Source organism: Poecile atricapillus, chromosome 24 (assembly GCF_030490865.1).
Source record: "Poecile atricapillus isolate bPoeAtr1 chromosome 24, bPoeAtr1.hap1, whole genome shotgun sequence".
NCBI classification, from domain to species: domain Eukaryota; kingdom Metazoa; phylum Chordata; class Aves; order Passeriformes; family Paridae; genus Poecile; species Poecile atricapillus.
In genome coordinates this window covers 117,587-136,092 of record NC_081272.1, presented here as the reverse complement: position 1 = coordinate 136,092, position 18,506 = coordinate 117,587, and the positions used below count along the sequence as shown (strand labels likewise).

At 52.1% G+C, this 18,506-nt stretch overlaps 2 protein-coding genes, 1 long non-coding RNA gene and 3 other non-coding genes across 19 annotated transcripts; 5 read left to right on the top strand and 1 right to left on the bottom strand.

The window, feature by feature from the left end:
- The first annotated feature begins 3,493 nt into the window (after positions 1–3,493).
- Positions 3,494–6,351, top strand: LOC131588065 (uncharacterized). Of its 4 annotated transcripts, XR_009279504.1 has the most exons (5): positions 3,503–3,747; positions 4,150–4,213; positions 4,791–4,836; positions 5,204–5,296; positions 5,898–6,351. It is a non-coding gene; the product is annotated as an uncharacterized LOC131588065 (long non-coding RNA). The 4 variants fall into 4 exon arrangements; XR_009279503.1 differs by having other exon boundaries at positions 3,494–3,747; positions 4,791–5,296; XR_009279502.1 differs by having other exon boundaries at positions 5,204–6,351.
- LOC131588190 (small nucleolar RNA SNORA16B/SNORA16A family) lies at positions 3,827–3,969 on the top strand. The gene has a single exon (XR_009279534.1). It is a non-coding gene; the product is annotated as a small nucleolar RNA SNORA16B/SNORA16A family (small nucleolar RNA).
- Positions 4,555–4,685, top strand: LOC131588191 (small nucleolar RNA SNORA44). The gene has a single exon (XR_009279535.1). It is a non-coding gene; the product is annotated as a small nucleolar RNA SNORA44 (small nucleolar RNA).
- Positions 5,716–5,786, top strand: LOC131588188 (small nucleolar RNA SNORD99). The gene has a single exon (XR_009279532.1). It is a non-coding gene; the product is annotated as a small nucleolar RNA SNORD99 (small nucleolar RNA).
- A 1,219-nt stretch (positions 6,352–7,570) lies between the features above and the next one.
- RAB42 (RAB42, member RAS oncogene family) lies at positions 7,571–12,413 on the top strand. 5 transcript variants are annotated; one of them, XM_058856599.1, is made up of 3 exons: positions 7,571–8,051; positions 8,730–9,024; positions 10,677–10,871. In XM_058856599.1, exons 1-3 carry the CDS (start codon positions 7,792–7,794, stop codon positions 10,737–10,739), a joined length of 618 nt encoding a protein of 205 aa, XP_058712582.1. In that variant the 5' UTR covers positions 7,571–7,791; the 3' UTR covers positions 10,740–10,871. The 5 variants fall into 5 exon arrangements, with proteins under 5 accessions (XP_058712582.1, XP_058712581.1, XP_058712578.1 ...); XM_058856598.1 differs by lacking the exon at positions 10,677–10,871 and adding an exon at positions 9,775–9,944; XM_058856597.1 differs by having other exon boundaries at positions 7,926–8,056; positions 10,677–12,413.
- A 110-nt stretch (positions 12,414–12,523) lies between these two features.
- On the bottom strand, positions 12,524–18,404 carry TAF12 (TATA-box binding protein associated factor 12). Of its 7 annotated transcripts, XM_058856603.1 has the most exons (7): positions 18,261–18,369; positions 17,204–17,241; positions 16,056–16,307; positions 14,686–14,853; positions 13,913–14,027; positions 13,638–13,726; positions 12,524–12,976 (listed from the first exon to the last, which is right to left on the bottom strand). In XM_058856603.1, the coding sequence occupies exons 3-7, from the start codon at positions 16,221–16,223 to the stop codon at positions 12,941–12,943; spliced, it is 576 nt and encodes a 191-aa protein (XP_058712586.1). In that variant the 5' UTR covers positions 16,224–16,307; positions 17,204–17,241; positions 18,261–18,369; the 3' UTR covers positions 12,524–12,940. The 7 variants fall into 7 exon arrangements, with proteins under 7 accessions (XP_058712586.1, XP_058712585.1, XP_058712588.1 ...); XM_058856602.1 differs by lacking the exon at positions 17,204–17,241 and having other exon boundaries at positions 18,261–18,404; XM_058856605.1 differs by lacking the exon at positions 17,204–17,241 and having other exon boundaries at positions 14,776–14,853; positions 18,261–18,404.
- Between the last annotated feature and the right edge of the window lie 102 nt (positions 18,405–18,506).

Below are 18,506 nucleotides of genomic sequence, written 5' to 3'. Positions count from 1 at the left end.
TATTCCCTAAGGCCTGGATAAACTATCTCCATACAGGTCTGTCTCTAGAGGAGCGAAGAGCAGTTTATTAGGGATCAGACAGCAACCCTGCGGGAAAATCCTTTTTTTTTGCTCTCTGCTTTTGTTTTGTGCTGGAAAGAAAAATGGTAAATACTAATCCAACCCATCCTAACCCCTAATTTCTGGGAGAGCTGAGCACATACAGACCCTTGTGAGGAATAATTTGGAATTGCAGAGGCCAGCAGAGATGACCTGCTGACTCCTGTTTACTGGTGCTCCAGAGCTTAAAATAGCTCCACTTTTGTTTCAGGAGAGAGGCTGATGCGAGGCTCTGGACCTCATTCCCTGGAGGTATGAGCCAGGCTTTTGGGGTTGTTTGGGAGAACCTCAACCAAGAGTCCGTGGAGCTGTTAAATCTCTGCATTGTTTTTTGGGTTTTTTTTTTTATAATACTTACTCATCTTAATGTTCATTTTCAGCTCCCAGCCATTACTGCAGTGTGTGAAGCACAGGAGAGACTTTTATATGAAGCTACAAGACAGCCACCTCCTGGGATTTGTAGGGTTTGCCTTTTGGAATCCCAGTTAAACAGAGTGTGGGATTTTGTTTCTCCTGGGTGGCTATAGGAAAGTCCCAGATTAATTACCATTTAGTGTCACAGAGGATGAAAGACAAGGAGTCCACGTAGTAAGGTAAGTTCTGCTTTTATGTCTACATGCTAAAGGCAAGAAGTCCAAGGCAGATGATATCACAGCTCCCTGGGATTGTGTAATTCCTGAAAATTGTATTTATATCAGCAACAGAGATCATGAAGCACTCTGCCTTTAAGCAGGCAGGGTTTATAGCAATTCCAAAAACAACTCAAACGCTCTTATTGTCTTCTTTATTGAATATGCGGTCATCCAATTTAGATGAAATTGTAGGGACTCCGATTCCCATTTTGAGTTACACTGACTGGGTATGTTCAGCAGAGGTGGAGGTACATGGGCGTTCTCAGGCACATAGTGGTGATTTCCGAAGGCTGAGCTCCCAGGCTGCGGGGTGGTCCCTTGCCATTAGCCTGTGTTTAATTAAAAGCTTGACAATGCACATTGGGGTGGCCTGGGGGCAATCCTGACCCGCTTCCAAATAGATGAGGAGTCTGGAAGCATTTCTTCAGCAAATGTATGGATAAGAGGGCTGAAAGGGGCTGAAGGTAATTTTTTTTTTTTTTCCCGTGTGAGTCTGACTAGAGAAAATTCCAGTTACTTGGATCAGTTTCTGGAGACGGATTCATATCCCACACACTGAGACATACACAACACCCTTGGGAATTTCTCTGAATCCCTTTTGAGAACAGAGATAAATATTTGACTCTAATCTTCCTGTACTTGGTTTCTCATTACTGGCTTGTTAATCTTCAGCTTTTGCTAAACAAGATCTGAGAAGAATTTTTACCTTCCAGCCTTCTCCCAGTGATCTTGTGAACATACTGGATAAACCCATTTCTGGATTTAACCTGGGATTTGCTTAACCATGAAACTAATTCTGTGGCAGGATGGTATGAATTTAAAATGCAGTAGCAGAAACTGACAGAGCTGCTTCAGGAAATGTCAATTACAGAGCTCACTTTCCCTCTTCTCCTGGTTAGAGCATTTCTTCAGAAAATATCTCCTTTTTTTCTTCCTTAGAAGTTATTCCAAGTCAAAATGGCTTTGCCAAGTACATTTTTTTAGGAAGCAGCTTGGGGTCCTGCTCGGCACATACTCATTTTTCCCAGGCATGTGGTGGGATTCTTGGGGTGTTCTGTGCAGGACTGTTGGACTTTATGATCCTTGTGGGCCCCTTCCAAATCAGGATGTCCCATGATTCTATAATTCAAAGATCATACTGCTCTGCTGTAAAATTTCCAGGGAAAAAGCAATGTTGGATAACACAGTTGACAGAGATTGAGAGCTGATGATGGCTAGGACTTGCCTTGTCCCCTTGAGGTGTCCCAGGGAGCCACAGGCACAACACCTGGATCAGTAATGCACACCTGCTTTTCCTTACTGATAGTTTTCAGATCCCTGTACTGTCTTGTCTGTACAAGACAGGTGTATTTTCTGCTCCCATTGTCAGGTGCTGGGAACTGCAGCCTCTTCCAGCATATGCTCCCTGTCTTGTGCTGTGGAAGAGGCTGGTGAAAGATTCCCAGGGGGTTTGATCCGGGCTTCACTGACCATGGACATGCAGTGGGGTTTTCTCTGCCCCTCTTGGATCTGCATCCGTCTTGTCATGTCAGTCTGAGGTCTGCTGGGCATGCAGTGCTTTTCATTGCTGCTCCCAGTTTCATGGATTCTCCCAGTTCAGCATTTGGAAGAATCTGTTTCCAAGCAATGTTCACCAAGGTTTGAATTTTTGGGGAAGGTTGTTGGCTTTTTTTCCTACAGTAATCTCCCAGATTCTGCCCTGCCCTAAGATTTTACATGATTTCTAGGCTCATGTTGTATGTGCCAAGGAGACTCCAGGGATTGCCTCGTGACTTGGCAGAGCTGCTGTGAGATCCACAGAGGAGGAAAATGGGAGTAGTTGCTTGTACCTGGTACCTGACAGCTTTGGCAAGAGTTGTCTTGGGGAGGGTTTGGCCACACAAAGTTTGAGGCTTATTCCCAGACTTGGCCTTAAACGGCTGAGGGTTTATTTTATTGCTGATCTACCATGTTTGGAGGAATTTACCAGCTCAAAAGACCATTACTGAACGCTGGGAATTTTCTCATCTGTTCACTTGCTCAGAACAGATTAAAACATGACCATCCTTTTTGCCCTTTCTCCAGGGCTTGGGCAGGAAGCAGTCTCAGGCTTTTCCGGCTGATTTCCCACGATGGGTGTGCCTTCAGAATCAGCACCAGCAGCTGTTCCAGCACTCCTTTCCAGCCCGTTGGCAGGTGCACCCATTTTAAATCCTTTCCACGGATTATAAATCATGACCCAGGAGCCTTACAGAGGTACTGTGTTGGCAAACAGACTTCTGTTTCCAAGATCCTTTCCTTCTATTCCCCGAGGGTGGAGTGCTCCCCCCCGTTCCAAAAGGGAGGAAGGAATAGGGGAAACATAGCTACTGGCTTCAGTTTTTCAGAGAGTAACCCCTGGTGTGGACCTTGCATGCGGAAGGAGAGAGAAACTGTATTTGTCCCACCTGAACTGGAGAGTCATTTAGATGGGGTGGGGGTGTGCAGCTGCTCCCAGTGCTAGTAGGGGTTGTGAATCATGGGATCATGAAATAGTTGGGCTTGGCAGGGGACTCAAAGCTCATCTCATTCTACCTGCTGCCATGGGCAAGAACACTTGCTACTAGAGCAGGTTGTTCGGGGGCCTCCTTTATCCTTTGGGACGGGGGGGAGTGGGCGGCTGGAAGGGGGAAGGCAGGAAGGACGGGGAGGGCTGTGGGCAGTGCGAACTACAACTCCCAGAACCCTCCGCGGGAGGGCCCGGCACCAGCAGCCAATCGGAGCCCACACTGCCGCGGTATAAAAAATGGCCACGGAGGAACTTCCTCCTCTTTCGGCTATGGCGGCGAGTGGGGTGGTCTGCGCGGCCTTCATCAGGGGCCATCATCAGGGGCCATCCACTGCCATCCACTGCCATCCTCCTTCGCTGGGGCTCTCCCGCCGCATCGAAGCCTCGTGGGCATCGCTCCCGGCGGCAGCGCTTCGGTGCGCTCCGAAGGCTGCGAAGGGCAGCGCGACCTTACCCCCGCCTTCCTCTTCAGGCTGGGGCCGGCCCCAGGTGAGTGGGGGACCCCCGAGGCTGAACTAATCCCCTGTCCCAGGACAGGCAGCTGCGGGAAGAAGAGCCCCCCGGACCCGCCCGGCCCTATCGAAGCTGTGTCTGTCGGTGCTATGGTAGATGCAGTCAAAAAGGAGCCGAGAGCAAAGGGACTTTCCTCGACGGTCGCCGCTCAGTTGGAGCTTTTGTAACTGTTCGGCAACATTTCGGGAAAGTACACGGCCCGACATGGGTTAGGGGGTTACTGGTGCTGGAAGTAGGCAGCTGCCGCAAATCCGTGCCCCTGGGGTCTAAATTGATGCACCGGTTGGAGGGAGGGGTGTATCCCGTCTTTCTGTAGTTTTGTTTTAACTTATTATTCTTGTAATTTACTTAAACCTCAAGACTCTTCTTTCCCAGCAGCATCCTGGCATGGAAGGTGATCCCAGGGCATGGGATGGCTCGTGATGGCCTCAGCTTTGGTCAGGTAAGATGGGTGGTCCGGGTTCTGGAGTCCTCCATTGTGCTGAGCATTTGGTTGATTTTGTGGCTTCCCTGGGCCACAGTAAGAACCAGCAGCATTTCCTGCCCCTCTGCTATCAGACAGTGCCAGCATGTGCTGTCCCAAGGCTGTGCATCCTCAGGGCTTGTTCTTGGGGCTGGGCCCTGCAGACTCCCTTCGTTCTTGCTCCGTCTGGAACACGTATGGGTGAGATAAGGGCAATTCCTCTCTCAGGGGCTCCCTAGAGGCAGAACTGGGAATCATCCCTGATCCAGAGCCAGTTGACTGCTCTGTTATAGACTTCACCGTTTAAGCTCCATGTTTACCTGCATGTTTATCCAAGAGCTGTGGCTCCACGCAGTAGCTGCAGGTCTCCAGCAACATGCCAGAGCAATGGGAAGGTCTTTGACTGCTGGGCCTCTTTTGTCCATGACTGTCACTCACCCCTCCAATACATTTTTGGGAATTGGGCTGTTCTTTGCATGTGGTTTTGGGGTAGAATGAGTCTACAAGAGTCTGCAGCCCACTGCTGATGTTGGGGGTATGTTACAATGTCTTCCAGGGCTCCTGGGTGTTCCAGAGCTCACCCATCTGATGGATAAACCCAGGTGAGAAGGTAGTACCCTTGTTGGATCTCCACAGCACATCCCTCCAAATCCCTTTCCCATTAGATCTGAATACCGATCTTGTGGTCGAAAAAGGAGGAAGAGTAAAATTCATGCTGGTCTTGGGCTCTCTGCAGGTGTGTCATATGCTGAGAGGGGCCACTGGGAAGACAGATTGTGTCGGCCTTACTGTTTTGGGAAGTCTGGTTGGGAAGGAAAGTCCTGGTCAGGAGAAGGGATAAACACTGGGCACAGGGGGCAGAGGTGCTGTGAGAATCCGAGGGTTGGGATTTGTTGGGAGTATCTGAGCCATGGATTTACAGTGACCCGTCAGCTTCAGGCACTAAACTCTCTCTCTCTGTTTTTTTAGCAGTTAATCTGTGGAAAAGGGTGAGAACTTGTTAGCCCTGTCCCAAGGGCTTCAGCTTGCTTCCCACAGGACCTGAGTTGCTGTGTGGAGCATGTGAGTGTCCCATAGGGAACAGTAAGTTTAAACTAGATACTGGGAGGAAACTCTTGGCTGTGAGGATGAGGAAGCCCTGGTTACCCAGAGAAGCTGTGGCTGCCTCATCCCTGAAGTATCCAGGGCCAGGCTGGATGTGGCTTAGGCCATCCTGGTCTGGTGGAAGGTGTCCCTGCCCATGGCATGAACAGGGTGGAGCTTTTAAGGTGCCTTCTAACCCAAACCATTCTGGGATTTCATGATCTGGAATGGGGTCTGAAGGACAGGGTCCAGTTCAAGCTGACTGCCTGTGCTGGATGTGGCCAGTTTTTCACCTGGAACTGTGCAGGTGGGAATTATCAACCTCGTTTCAGAGGCTTTTAATTAACCAGAGTTGTGATCTGTGATGCAAGGTGTGAGTGAAATCAGTGGCAGTGCAGCCTGGTCCATGATGATTCCTGAGTCTGGAGACTGTTGAATGAGTCCTGCGGATATGGGGCTGAGGCCAGGCACGAGTGGGTAGGGAAAAACCAGAAATTCTGGAATGTGAATGGAATCTTGACACAGCGCTGAGCCCAACTGCTTATCACTCAGCTGGATTATGTTTTATCCCTTTTTTCAGGCCTAAGCACAGGGTGAGCCATCCTTGAGGGACTTGGTGCTGCAGTGTCAGACTGTTTTTTCCCAGCTCTCTCCTCCAGAAGTGGGAGCTCTGCAGAGCCAGATCCTGGCTCCTTCCCAAGCATTGAGCTCCACCGAGTGGGATCACCCCAATTTCTGGGCTCCACTCACCCGCCGTGGAGGGAGATGGAATTGGTTTGGCTTCAAGTGTTGCCCAAGCTCCAGATCAGATGCTCCACATGGAAGAACAGTCTGTTCCATGGAGTTTTCTCAGGAGGGGGTCTGCATGTCAAACACTTGGTTAGAGCAGGGAGCCAGTAATGCCAAGGTGGTGGGTTTGATTCCTGTACAGGCCATTCACTTAAAAGCTGGACTTGGGGATCCCTGTGAGTTCCTTCCAGCTTAGCATATTCTCTGTGTGTGATACAAGTTGGAATAAATGCAATTACTTCAAATCCTTGTGGTGTCTCCTGTGTTTTGAGTTGCATTGGGATGGGGTGAGGCTGGGTTGGCTCTGAGCCAGGGAGCCTGAGCATCCCCTTGTAAGGTGCAGGTCGTGGGTGGGGAGACAGAAACCCACGACTCATGCTCCAGGTGCTCATGAGACAAACAATTTATTATTCAGAACTCACTTAAATACTCAATTAAAATTTCCTGGGCTAGATGGCCTTGGCTGATACGTCTCTCCCTGCCCAGCTTCCTGGCCATTTGTGTGCTCTCTTCTCAGCTTGGATGGGGCTGGCTGAGGGTCCCCTATAATTTATCCCAGGACATGTTCAGACATGAACTAGGCTAGCTGAATTGGATTTGTGTTATGGTCAGATTTACCTTGGCCAGCCCAAGCCAGCTGTACTGTGACAACACTGACATCCCCTTCCAGTGGAGCTCACCTGTGCTCAGAGGTGAGTCTCTGCTTGCTGCACGGTGGGGTGTGACTCCCCCCAGCACTCAGCAGAGGTCTGTGGAGTGCAGAAGCACCTGGCCCTTCATGGTGGTGCTAGAGCAGCTCCTGCAACCTTGGGGTGCTCCAACACCCTCAGCTGAAGCCTTGGTGATTCCGGTTGCCTGTTTTCCCACCATAGAGAAAAATGGGTGGTGGGGGGCCACAGTCTCTCAGTTGGAGCTGCTCTCTTACTTCTGTCTCTGGGTGGCTGGACAGTGGCGAAGTCCCTGCACCTGAGGTAATGTGGGTGCCAAGAGTGCTTTGTCCTGGAATATTGAGCTGGTGCCTCTGACCCCTCTGGTCTCTTACTGGCAGGTCTTGAGAGCCCCTTCCCTGTGGAGTGTCTCCCAGCTCTTCCAGAATCCTGTCTTCTGGGGAACACCAGTGAGTGTGCACTCACTGCCTGGCTGTCCCTGTTGTCACCAAAGCTAGGCAGCAGAGAGAGCTGGTGTGTGGCAACACTAAACAGCATCCTGGCAGCAACAAAGACTAAATGCTAGAATGTGCAAGGAAATGATTAGTGTGAACTTGTGTTGCTGCTGAAGTTTGAAATGTTGGGCTGTTACTAGGGTGTGTGTTTTGGAGTTTGGTGGTTGGGAAGCAGGCAAATGGGAAAAAAATAGTTTTAAAAACAGGGGAATTTAAAAAATCACTTATTTCAGTGCTTTTCCTAGGTGGTTATAACCATGCAGCAGCTCGAAACTTTTTTTTTTTTTTTTTGGTATGTAAACCTGGGAAGACGTAACCCTCTTTCCTCAGTGTTACCGGGAAGGATGAGGACTGAGCTGGCAGCTGAGACAGTTCTCCCTGGGACAGTTTGTTTGCCTGCCCAGGTGACTTCGGGGCCAGAGCCATCCCTGTCCCCAGGTGGGGTGGGGACAAGGGTGGAGACCTGTCCTGTTGCTGCTAGCTCAGCAGGAATGCAGTGGGTCAGGATCCAGCCAGCTCAGCCATGGAGACAGTGACAGATCCCCACCAGGATCTCGACCCTGAGGGACACTTCCAGTTCCGCATCATCGTGCTAGGGGACGCGGCCGTGGGCAAGTCCTCGCTGCTGCGCTGCTTCGCTGACAGGCCGAGTGGGGGCCCTGGTGGGGTAGCCGCCCCTGGCCCAACCATCGGGGTCGAGTTCTACAGCCGGACTATCCTGATGTCGCCCACCGTCAAGGCCAAGCTGCAGCTCTGGGATACGGCTGGCCAGGAGAGGTTCAGGTGAGGTGGGTATGTGGACCCCAGCACCCCACTGAGTCATCCTCCCAGCCTGGGGTGTTTGTAAATCCCCGGCCAGGTGTGCACAGACAGGCAGCGATAGCTCTCGGGGATGGTGATGCTTTAGGGGCCAGTGACACCTTGTGTTGAGCTTGCAGTGACACTGGAGCTGTTCAGGGGCCGGGTGCTGGTTGAGGTGTGCTGGTGGGTTGGGGCAGGGTGGTTTCTTTCCTGATTACATCAGGCCAATCAACTCCCAGGAGCACCTGGGAGTGTAAGAGAGGCTCAAATGGGGCACGAAGAGCTGAAGAGCAAAGTGATGTGGCTGGAGCTGGGCTCCCAGGCCCTCCCCATCCCTGGGAACCTTTTGGGAACCCCAAGGTTCGTCCTGGTGGTGCCCTGTTTCTGTCCAGTGCTGCCCTATCCCCACTACACCCGGGGGCTGTTGGGGGGATAATGGTACCACAGAGTCCCTGAAAACCCTACAGGTCTCCTCTGGAGCCCCCTCAGTCTCAGGGGAGGGATGCTGAACAGAAAAAAGGGCTGTAAATGGCCAAGACAGGTCTCCTGTTCCCACTCCCGAGGTCTGATCTATCACCCAAAAATCTCCCAAGCCCCGTCCTAGGGTTGTCAGTGTGAGAGCTTCCCAGTACCCATTGAAACCCTGCTGGGTATACCCAGATCCATCACCAGGTCCTTCTACCGGAGTGCAGTAGGGGTGCTGCTAGTCTTCGACCTCACCAATCGAGCATCTTTCGAGCATGTCTCTGAGTGGTATCGTGAGGCTGCAGGGGACCAGCTGCCTGTCTTTGTCCTGGTGGGACACAAGTGTGACCTGGTGGCCGAGCGAGCCGTGTCAGCAGAGGAAGCCGGACACCTCGCCACCACCCTGGGCATGGCCTTTGTGGAGACCTCGGCCTGCAGCAACATCAACGTGGAGTTGGCCTTCCAGACACTGGCTGGGGGTATCCAGCAGGTACTGGGCCAGGGGATCCTTGCCCCACACCAGGAATGTGATGGCATCAGGCTCATCCCCAGTCAGAGTCGCCACCAGCCCCCAGCAGGGAGAGAGCCCCAGGAGCACTGCCAGTGCTGATGGGGACAGGGGGATGTGGGACCCCAACTCGTGAGGATGCTTCTCTCTCCACGCAGCACCTGCAGCCCCAGATTATGAGGTTGGGTCTTCCACCTGAGCTTGGGATTATTTCAAACCTTAATTTGGGGGCTCTGAAAAAATAATACTCTGCTGTAGGAGTGTTTTTAATAAACCTGAGGCTTTTCCACACTAAATAAAGGCTGTGCCAAGCTCTGCATCCCAGACAGAGGCACAGCACTCATACCATGGCATGGGGGATCCTCTGCTTTGGGGGGCATTGCTGGTGGGACAACAGCTCCCCTTGTCTGAGACACTTTTCAGGGTGTCCTGTCCATGGGAAAATGGAAGCAAGCACCCCTGAGTTCTTCCAGCTGGATGGAGCCAAAATAAAGGGGACAAAGGGACTCCAAAGGGGCCATGCAGCACCAGTGGTGCTGGGAACGCCTCCTGGGTGGAGGAGCTCTCTGCCTGCCTGAACACGCTCCCGGTGCGGGGGTGGCAGGTCCTGGCAGCCAGCAGAGGCACAGATGGAGCCACGGTGGCAGTACCAGTTCCGGGTGATCATGCTGGGGGACTCAACAGTGGGGAAATCTTCCCTGCTGCAGTGCTACACCGAAGGTGTCTTCCTAGACACTGTCAACCAGACAGTGGGGGTGGACTTCTACGTCCAATTCGTGGAGCTGGAGCCAGGGCTGCAAGTGAAGCTGCAGTTCTGGGACACAGCCGGGCAGGAGAGATTCAGGTGGGTCCATGGGGTGGTGAAGGTGGATGTCCCCCTCCAGATTTGGGGTGGAGTGTGATTACAAGCCCAAGGAGGTCCTTGGTGTGGCTGTGTTCCCACTTGTCCCTTTGTGTGAGGAAACACCATGCCAAAAGCCAAAGCTAAGGGAAAGGAGCCCTTGGGACTGCCTTGTAAGTCCTTGCTCCAGCTTGGGGATACAGTACTGCCCCAAGAACCCCCCTGCCACACTAGGTGCAGAGGGGCTGGGGAACAGCTGGGAGCCTACTGGGTGCTGGGTGAAACATCTTCCTCAGCTCAGCTGCTAGGAACCTTCACACCTCACTGTGGGGCTGTCTCCACCAGCCAGGCAGCTCCTGGGGACAAGAAAGCTTGGGAGATGTGGCTACAGGGGATGGGAGAGTGGAAAATCTGGGTTTGCAGGAATGGGAGGGTTGTTTGCAGGAATGAGAGAGGACGGTTGCAGCAGAGATGGGAAAGTACTGGGGACATGGCAGCAGGGACAGAAGAGTTCCAGGACCGCGACAGCAGGGATGGTGGAGCCCTGTGGACATGGCTGCAGACACAGGGGCACTTGGGGGCTGTGACTGCAGGAGACAGATGAGCTTTGGTGGTTGAGCAGAAACTCTGGAACTCTTACACAGCAAAAGGCTGATTCTCATTCATGGTGGTTTGAACACAAGGTGCTGCTTGCAGGAGCAGGTCCTAGCCAGGACCACTCTGCAGGCAGGGAACATGCTGTCTGAGGTGGCACAGGGTTGGCCACTCACACTCCCTGCTCTTGGCACCCCAGGTCCGTGACTCGCTCCTACTACCGCAACTCGGCTGGGGGGATGCTGCTTTTCGACCTCACTAACCGCGCGTCCTTTGAGAGCATCCGGCGATGGCACCGGGAGGTGACTGACACAATCCAGCCTTTCCGTATGGTCTTCCTGCTGGTGGGACACAAGAGTGACCTGTCTGGGCAGCGCCGGGTGGGCCAGAGAGAGGCGGAAAAGTTGGCGGCCTCACTGGGTGTCCAGTACGTGGAGACCTCAGCCAAAGATGCTTCCAATGTGGTCCAGGCTTTCCAGATGCTGACAGTGGCCATTTATCAAGCACTGCAGACGGGGCAGTTGGTGGCCACCGAGGCATGGAACGGGGTGAAGAGCAGCGTCCCACTGCCAGTGCTGCCCAAGGCTCAGGCACTGGAGAAGGAGAAGCAGAAGAAATGCTCGTGCTAGAGCTGGGGACACTGGCAAGGCAGGCACACGCTGGGCTCAAGAGGGGAAGTGGATATGGAGCAGCCAGGCACAGGCAGGAGTGGCATGGCCACATTAAATACCTCTGGTCACCCTCTGCCTGCCTGTGTTTTCCTGGGAAAGAGGAAGCGTGTTGGAAGGGTGAAGTCCTCCAGTGAGACTTCACAGGCCTGCAGAAGTCAATGTCACCCTTTCTCCTATTCTCTCTTGTACTGACTGAGATCCTAATCATAAAGCCCTGAATTCTTTAAGTCTTCCCAAATAGAATTAAAAGTGACAAATTTATCATGGAACTCAGATAATGTATCTGCCATTCTGGCTGAGTACATGCCTAGTTGAGCCCAAACGAAAAAGAATGACATACCAGTCTGAAGAAATGCCTGCTTTCCCTTTTAGATTGATCTTCATACAGTGTAATTTGCAAAAAAACCCCCCATACAAGGCTGCAGAAAGGAGCTCACCAGGCTCCTCATCCCACAGTGACATGAGGAGTGAGCCTGGGATGGTCCTAGAATCACTTCACGCACCCTCGTTTCCCCTACAGGTACCAGGAGCCTCCAGAAAGCTGGACAGGGAGGATAAGCCCAGCTCTGCCTAGGGCTGCAGGAGCCTTCCTGTCATGGAGGGGCATTTGCAGTGCTGTCAACTCCCTCATCCCCATAACAGCCCCTGGAGCTTCCCTGAGCAGAACAGCAGGAACAGGCAGGGGCATGTGGCCTTTTTAATGTCCAGGCACAGACAGAACCAGGGGACCTTGACTTCAGGAACATCATGTCACAACATCCCCCTCCCAACAGTCCAAATATCCCAACAATTGGGAAGGGACTCACTCTGAGCTGGAGGTCAGGAGGGAAGTGACCTGGCCATCCTTGAGTGGCAAGTGAGGGACTGGCCAAATCCTTGTGATCTAGAAGGGTCTGGAGGGGAAACCTCTGGAAGAGCAGCTGAAGGCACTTGGTTTGCTCACCCTGGAGGAAACATGAGACTCACCAGTGTCTGCGGCTCCTCCCAAGGGACACCTCTGATCTCTGCTTCCAGTGACTAGGGACAGGACCCAGGAAACAGCTGAAGCTGTGTAATTTGATAACTGCAATTGCAATTGAAATAATTGCATATTAGGAAACAGTTCTTACCCCAGAGGGTGCTTGGCAATGCACAGCTGCCACAGCTCCAGAGAGCATTGGACAATGCTCTCAGGCATAGGGTGGGATTCGTGAGGTGTCCTGGGCAGGCCAGGAGCTGGACTCAATAATCCTTGGGGATCTTTTCCAGCTCAGAATATTCCATATTTCTGCTCTCAGATCTCTCACAGAGCAGCACCACACACAGAGCTGAGGTGACAGGGCCCCTGCCATCCCTGTGCAACGCTGCCTAAAGAGCACAAGCCTATGCCAGCAGCTTAGAATAATTTCTTTATTCATGAAAAACAAACGCAAGTATTTATATAAACACTGACATTACAAAGTACTGGACCAGATACGGGCAGGAAGGAGGAAACAAAAACCTCTACAGATGCTTCTAATACTGTCCCACACATGATCAAATGCTCTGTCCCTTGGATAATCACTTGTACGATAAACCACTTTCAAGTCACAAATAAAAGTCTCTGTTTGAGATATGTCGCACTCTGAGGAGGATCGAAGAACAGGGCATAGAATGTTTTTGGCAGGTCTCCTCATCAAGTCAAGATATTGCTGCACCATTAATAAAAAATAGATGCTTTTCTGTAAAGCATTAAAAAAGTATCCTACAGGTGACATCATGGAGGCTTCAGTGGAGAGACAGGTGTCCTGGTGTCTCTGCCTCTGCTCAGGAGCTATTTCTTGGTAGTTTTGCGGATCAGTGCCATTCTCTGCAACAAGAGAGGGTTTTCCATGAGAAGCAGCTCAGAGCAGGTGACTGCACAACCACCCACAGCAGGAACAAGGCATCCCAGGTGCTCCAGGACGCTGCCTGACTTGTTTCCCACACAGGTCTTTCAGGTCTATTTGAATCTTAATAGGGTCCCAGGCTGAAGTCAGAGAAGGGAGTGTGTGTGCTACTCCACTTGGCACCCTGGGGCTGTGAAATCAAAGCCCACCTCAAGGTCCTTCTCTCTGCCCAGTGGGAGCTGCAGCATCACTCGTGAACCCACTGCAGGGCAGCTCCTTCTAGGCTCTGACGATGGCTTAAAAAGCAATGGCCCAATGCAGTTTTAAAGCAAAATTAAGGGTGTTTTCAGTCCCTTTGCATAGAGATGGAGTTGCCAGGGGCAGTTGAGAAGTGCTTGTGTGCAGCTCAGGGTTTTAACCCTCCCAAACACCAAGAGCTGCTGCTTCTCTCTGAGCAAAGGCAACATAGCTGAGAAGACACAACAACCTCAACCCCCCGCACAAACAGGTCAGGAGACTCTGGAAGTCATTTCCAGTCTGAAACACTTGGAAGAGGACACAAATTCACAGTGCCAGGAGGCCATGACCACCATCCCCATATCAGCCTTCCTTGTGATTCCTGGTCTTGTGAGGGCTTCTTACCTGTTTGTGAGCTTCTGTAGTGCAGGCTTTTTTGTAGGGCCTGATTTCTTCAGAACCAAAGCCTGGGATCCACATGTTCCACTGGCGCTCTGCAATTCACAGAATGGTTTCAGTTGGAAGAGACATTAAAGCTCATCCAGTTCCAGCCCTTTGCCATGGGCAGGGATGCATTATCTACTCACAGGTTTCCACCACAGCACTGCAGCTGTGCCCTGACTCCAGGAGGAGCTGAGATCTGGGGCTAGAGGGGAAAGAAACAGATAAAAGTCACTCACCGAGGTGCAACTGGACATCTTTCACTTCCAGGGTGTTGGACTTGCGATGCCGCGCAAGCTGGCAGGCAGCTGTCACCACACTCTCAATGAAGTCATCAGCAATCTGTAGCAGCATCTGTGGTGGAACAAGGGCAACAACCAGTCTGGTCAGCACTGAGCAGTTGAAATTACGTGAGAAGATGAAAACAAGCTCTCAGAAGCTGGTATTTAGAATTACAGAATGTCCTGAATTTGAAGGATCATCCAGACCAACTCTGGGCCCTACACAGGACACCCCAGCAATCCTCACCCCGTGCCTGAGAGTGTTCTCCAAATGCTCCGTGAGTCTGGATGCCTGGGGAGCTGGCATTGCCTGGGGAGCCTGTTCACCGCCCAATCACCCTCCGGGAGAAGAACCTTACCCTGATCTCCAGCCATTCCCTGGGTCTTGTTCTTGGTCACAGAGAACAGAGATCGGTGCTACCTCTCAGGAGAAGCTGCAGCCCCCACTGAGCTCTGCCCTCAGTCTACTCTGCTCCAGCTGAACACATGAAGTGCCCTCAGCCACTCCTCTTGTTGTCCCTCCTGATCCTTCCCCACCTTCAGCCTCCTTTGAGTGCCCTGTAATAGTTCTAGATCTTTCTTATATTGTGGTGTCCAAAATTCCACTCAAAGGAGTGGATTTCATAGGTGTTTTAAAACAGCAATTGCTGTTTTAAAAGCCTTTTTGGGACTGGGATGCACAAAAACAGGGATGGCTGAAGGCTGCACGGGAAAACAAGTGTTAAACGAACCAATGCTCTCTCCTTGGACAAAGGGCCACTGATCTGTGACAAATCCCAAATTAACTCTTTCTGCAGTCCCTTCCACGGGTTGGAACCTACTTCTTCCACATCTTCATCCAGCTGCTCGTTCGGATCCACCTCACGCACTAGGTCCTGCAATTTCTTCTTGGTTAAAACCTGAGCGTGTGGGAGGAGAGAAGGATTTACTGCCCTGCTCCAGCTAAGAGGCTGCCCATGGAGTGCAGCTACAACCACCTCCTCCCCCCTGCCCCCAGGGCCGAGTCACGCTGTTGACAGTCTATCAGCTCAGGAATGGCAGAGATAAGAAATATCAGGCGTTAAGGACTAATTTTCAATCACCAGTGGTTGCTCTGGTCAACAACTGGAGTGCAGCTGCAAGGATAAATGTTTCCAGCACTAAAATACTGTTGGCAAGGAGTGGAAAGGCAAAACTACAACTGTTAAGATGCAGACAGCAAGTGCAATCAGCACTTGATTTGAACAGTGATTAAAGTTGTGCTCAGGGCACAAGGGAAGTATTTCCATGGCTCTAGCACTTATCAGCTTTAGTGCTTCACATGGAAAACAGAGTTATGGGAGTGCTGGGTCATTCCAGGGCAATCAGACGTGGCAGGAGCAGAAACCACACATCTGTGTCACACATCCTGAAGAACAGGATGCTGAGTCTTAAAAGATACGGATGGAAGTTGTCAGCCTGGTCAGGTCAACCAGACATGGATGGGAAATTCCTGCCCTTCCTCATTCCTTCACTGCTGTGGCTGTTTTGTGCTGGGGTCTAGCACACTTCCAAAGAGTCCTGGTGCCAGCAAAGCCACTGGGAAGCAATGCCAGGGCATTCCCTGGGCAGCAGTTTGTTTTATGTGCATCAAAGGCTCCATGACAGGTTGAGTTAGAAGGGACCTTAAAGTCTGTGTCATCCCACCCCCTGCCATGGGCAGGGACACCTTCCACTATCTCAGGCTGCTCCAAACCCCATCCAACCTGGCCTTGGACACTCTCAGGGATGGGGCAGCCACAGCTTCTCTGGGCAACCTGCATCTTCATCACCCATTTCTCCCCATATTTCTCCCATCTAAACCCCATTTAAAAGTAACTTCCCCTGTCACACCCCAATATACACTTTCCTAAGACTGGAAAAATCTCTACACCTCCCGCATCCAAACCCCATCCAGCCAGGAAGCACCTGGGAGAGCAGAACTCTGTGAGGAAGTTTTGCTCACTCAGTAACTGACAACTTAATAAACATTATATTTCTGCTGGTGATATATGGTGAAGGCGAATGAAGCCACAGGCAAGTCTGTGATGCTTGTGATGTCTGAGCATCATCTCTGTTGTCCCAAAGTCAGGGATGGAATTACCTGGTTGCTTTCAGGACTGAGCCGCCCTCCTCCACAGGGTGTTCCTGGCATCTTTGCCACAGTGGTGCTGTTGGCCATGGAGCTCTGGGGGGGGGTGCTGGCTGGTTCTGGCTTAATTGAGGAGAAGTTGGAGAGGTTGATCAAGGTAGAAGTGCCAAACTGGTTCATAATCTGTTGGGCTTTAGCTTTTAGATCATAAAGTTTGTCTAGGTCCTGCTTCTTCTTGGGGTTGTGGGGATCCAAAGCAGTCAACTGGAAAGGGAGAGGAAAGCCATGGCTAGCAAATAGAATTCAGCAGGGTGAACAAGTGTTTGTCCAGGGAAAAGTGCAGTGCTCTGACAGCAATCTCTGCTCATAGCATGAGGGGAGAAGTGATGATTAGTAGCAGAGAAAACCTTCCCTGGTGTACAGAAAATTAAGTTTTCCAGCAGCACTGACCCACCACCCATTCACCTCTTGAGCTGAACACTCCCACATCCACCCCAACACAGTCTTCCTGAAGCCATTTCCCACAAAGAACAGACCATTCAAAGCAGATTTAACTGCAGGACATGGCTTGTTCCTGCTGCAGCAGCATGGAATTCCCCATGCCCACAATCCGGAGTCCCAGAGAGAAGGCAGGACCCTGCCTCCCTGGGGTCTCCACGGAGCGGGGGGGGTCTTGCTTTTGGCAGCATCACACTCACAGCCCAGCGTTCAGTGACCCCTCCATGTGGGATTGAGAACATTGGTTCATTTTGGGTTCTGAGAGCACAATCTGGTGCTCAGAGGGGGAGGAACACGTGTGTGCCCACACCTGCCCCTGTTCTTCCCTCACTGGGCAACTGACAGCCACAGGAAATAGAGTGGGATTTATGGAGCTCCCAGTGGTGAACCACAAGTGGATTGTGTGGTTACACAGATCCTCCAGGTGCTGAAGTTACTTAGATTGTTGGTCATGAGGAAAACACTGACTGGCACCTCCTCTGTTTCTGCTCGCTCTAAGCCCCAGGCTCAATGAAGTTTTGCTCTGTCTTCACTGCTCTGTGACAGGAAATTCACCCAAACCCTGCACCCTCCACTGTCACAAGCACAGCAACTGCTGTGAGCCCAGTGAGCGGAGAAGCCACAGCCCACACCCCTCCCAGAACATCACCAGTCAGCATTACCTACTCTGGCATCCTCCTCTTCCACACAACTCTCATTCCTACAAAAACATTCGATATTTTTTGTATCACCTATTCTGTGTAAGATGGTTACAGGAAACACTTTCACAAGTTGTCCTCACTACAGTGCCACAGATTTCTTTGTCAAGAAAGATTACACAGTCGCTGCTGCAGAGGACAAGCATCCAGCAGGATTCTGAAGAAAAATATGACCAATTTGCCTTTTTCTGCCAGGAAACAGAGCATTCTAGTACCCGCTGATGTGCAGGCAAGCCCAGACCTTCACAGCAGCAGCTCCCTCCAGGGCAGGAGGAGGTTTGGGTGCTGCGATCAGCACAGCTTGTTCAGCTCTGCGACAGCACAGCAATAGAGCCATAACTAAATTCCATATTCATGACAAACAGCACATTCCCTGGAGTGCTCAGGGGGATCCCACTTCCATTAACCACAACCAAGTATCTAAATACAATCATAGAATCTCAGTATGGTTTGGGTGGGAAGAAACCTTAAGGTCATCTCATTCCAACCCCTGCCATGGGCAGGAACACTTTCCACTGTCCCACTTGGCTACAAGCCCCTCAAACCTGGCCTTGGGCATTTCCAGGTATGAAGGAGCATCATGCCCAGCTTCTCTGGGCAACCTGTGCCAGGGCCCCGCCAGCCTCAGGGGGAGGAACTCCTGCCCAGTATCCCATCCATCCCTGCCCTCTGGCAGTGGGAAGCCATTCCCTGTGTCCTGGTCCTCCGTGCCTTGTCCCCAGTCCCTCTCCAGCTCCCCTGGAGGCCCTCTAGGCACTGAAAGGGGCTCTGAGCGCTCCCTGGAGCCTTCTCTGCTCCAGGCTGAACATTCCCAGCTTAACGGGCTCACCAGCACCACGGAGACGGCCGGGATGGGAACGAATCCCTCTCCCAGTGCAGAACGTCTCCGCTGGGAGTCGTGGGGCAAAGCGAAGGTCACCGACCGCCACCGGGACCAACTCGGCGCCCACTCTTGTGCTCCCTCCCGGATTTGGTGTGGAATCCCCAGGTGCTCCGCGCAGCTCCCTCGAGCTCCCCGTACCTCCCCATGACCCGCGGGAACACCGAAGCCCCGCCGCCACTGCCGCGCTCCCTCCGCCGCCCGCCGACACACAGCAGCGCTTCCGCTTCCGCCCGTGGCCGCCGCCAATCAGAAGCGAGTCTGCCTGCGCGCGCGTGCGTGCCGTGGCCCTCTCGCCAAAGGCGCTCCTCCTCTCCGCGCTGCCTCAGGGAAGAAGCATGCCCAGCATGCCCCGCGCGATTTGCATAACCCCGGCCGGCTAAAAAG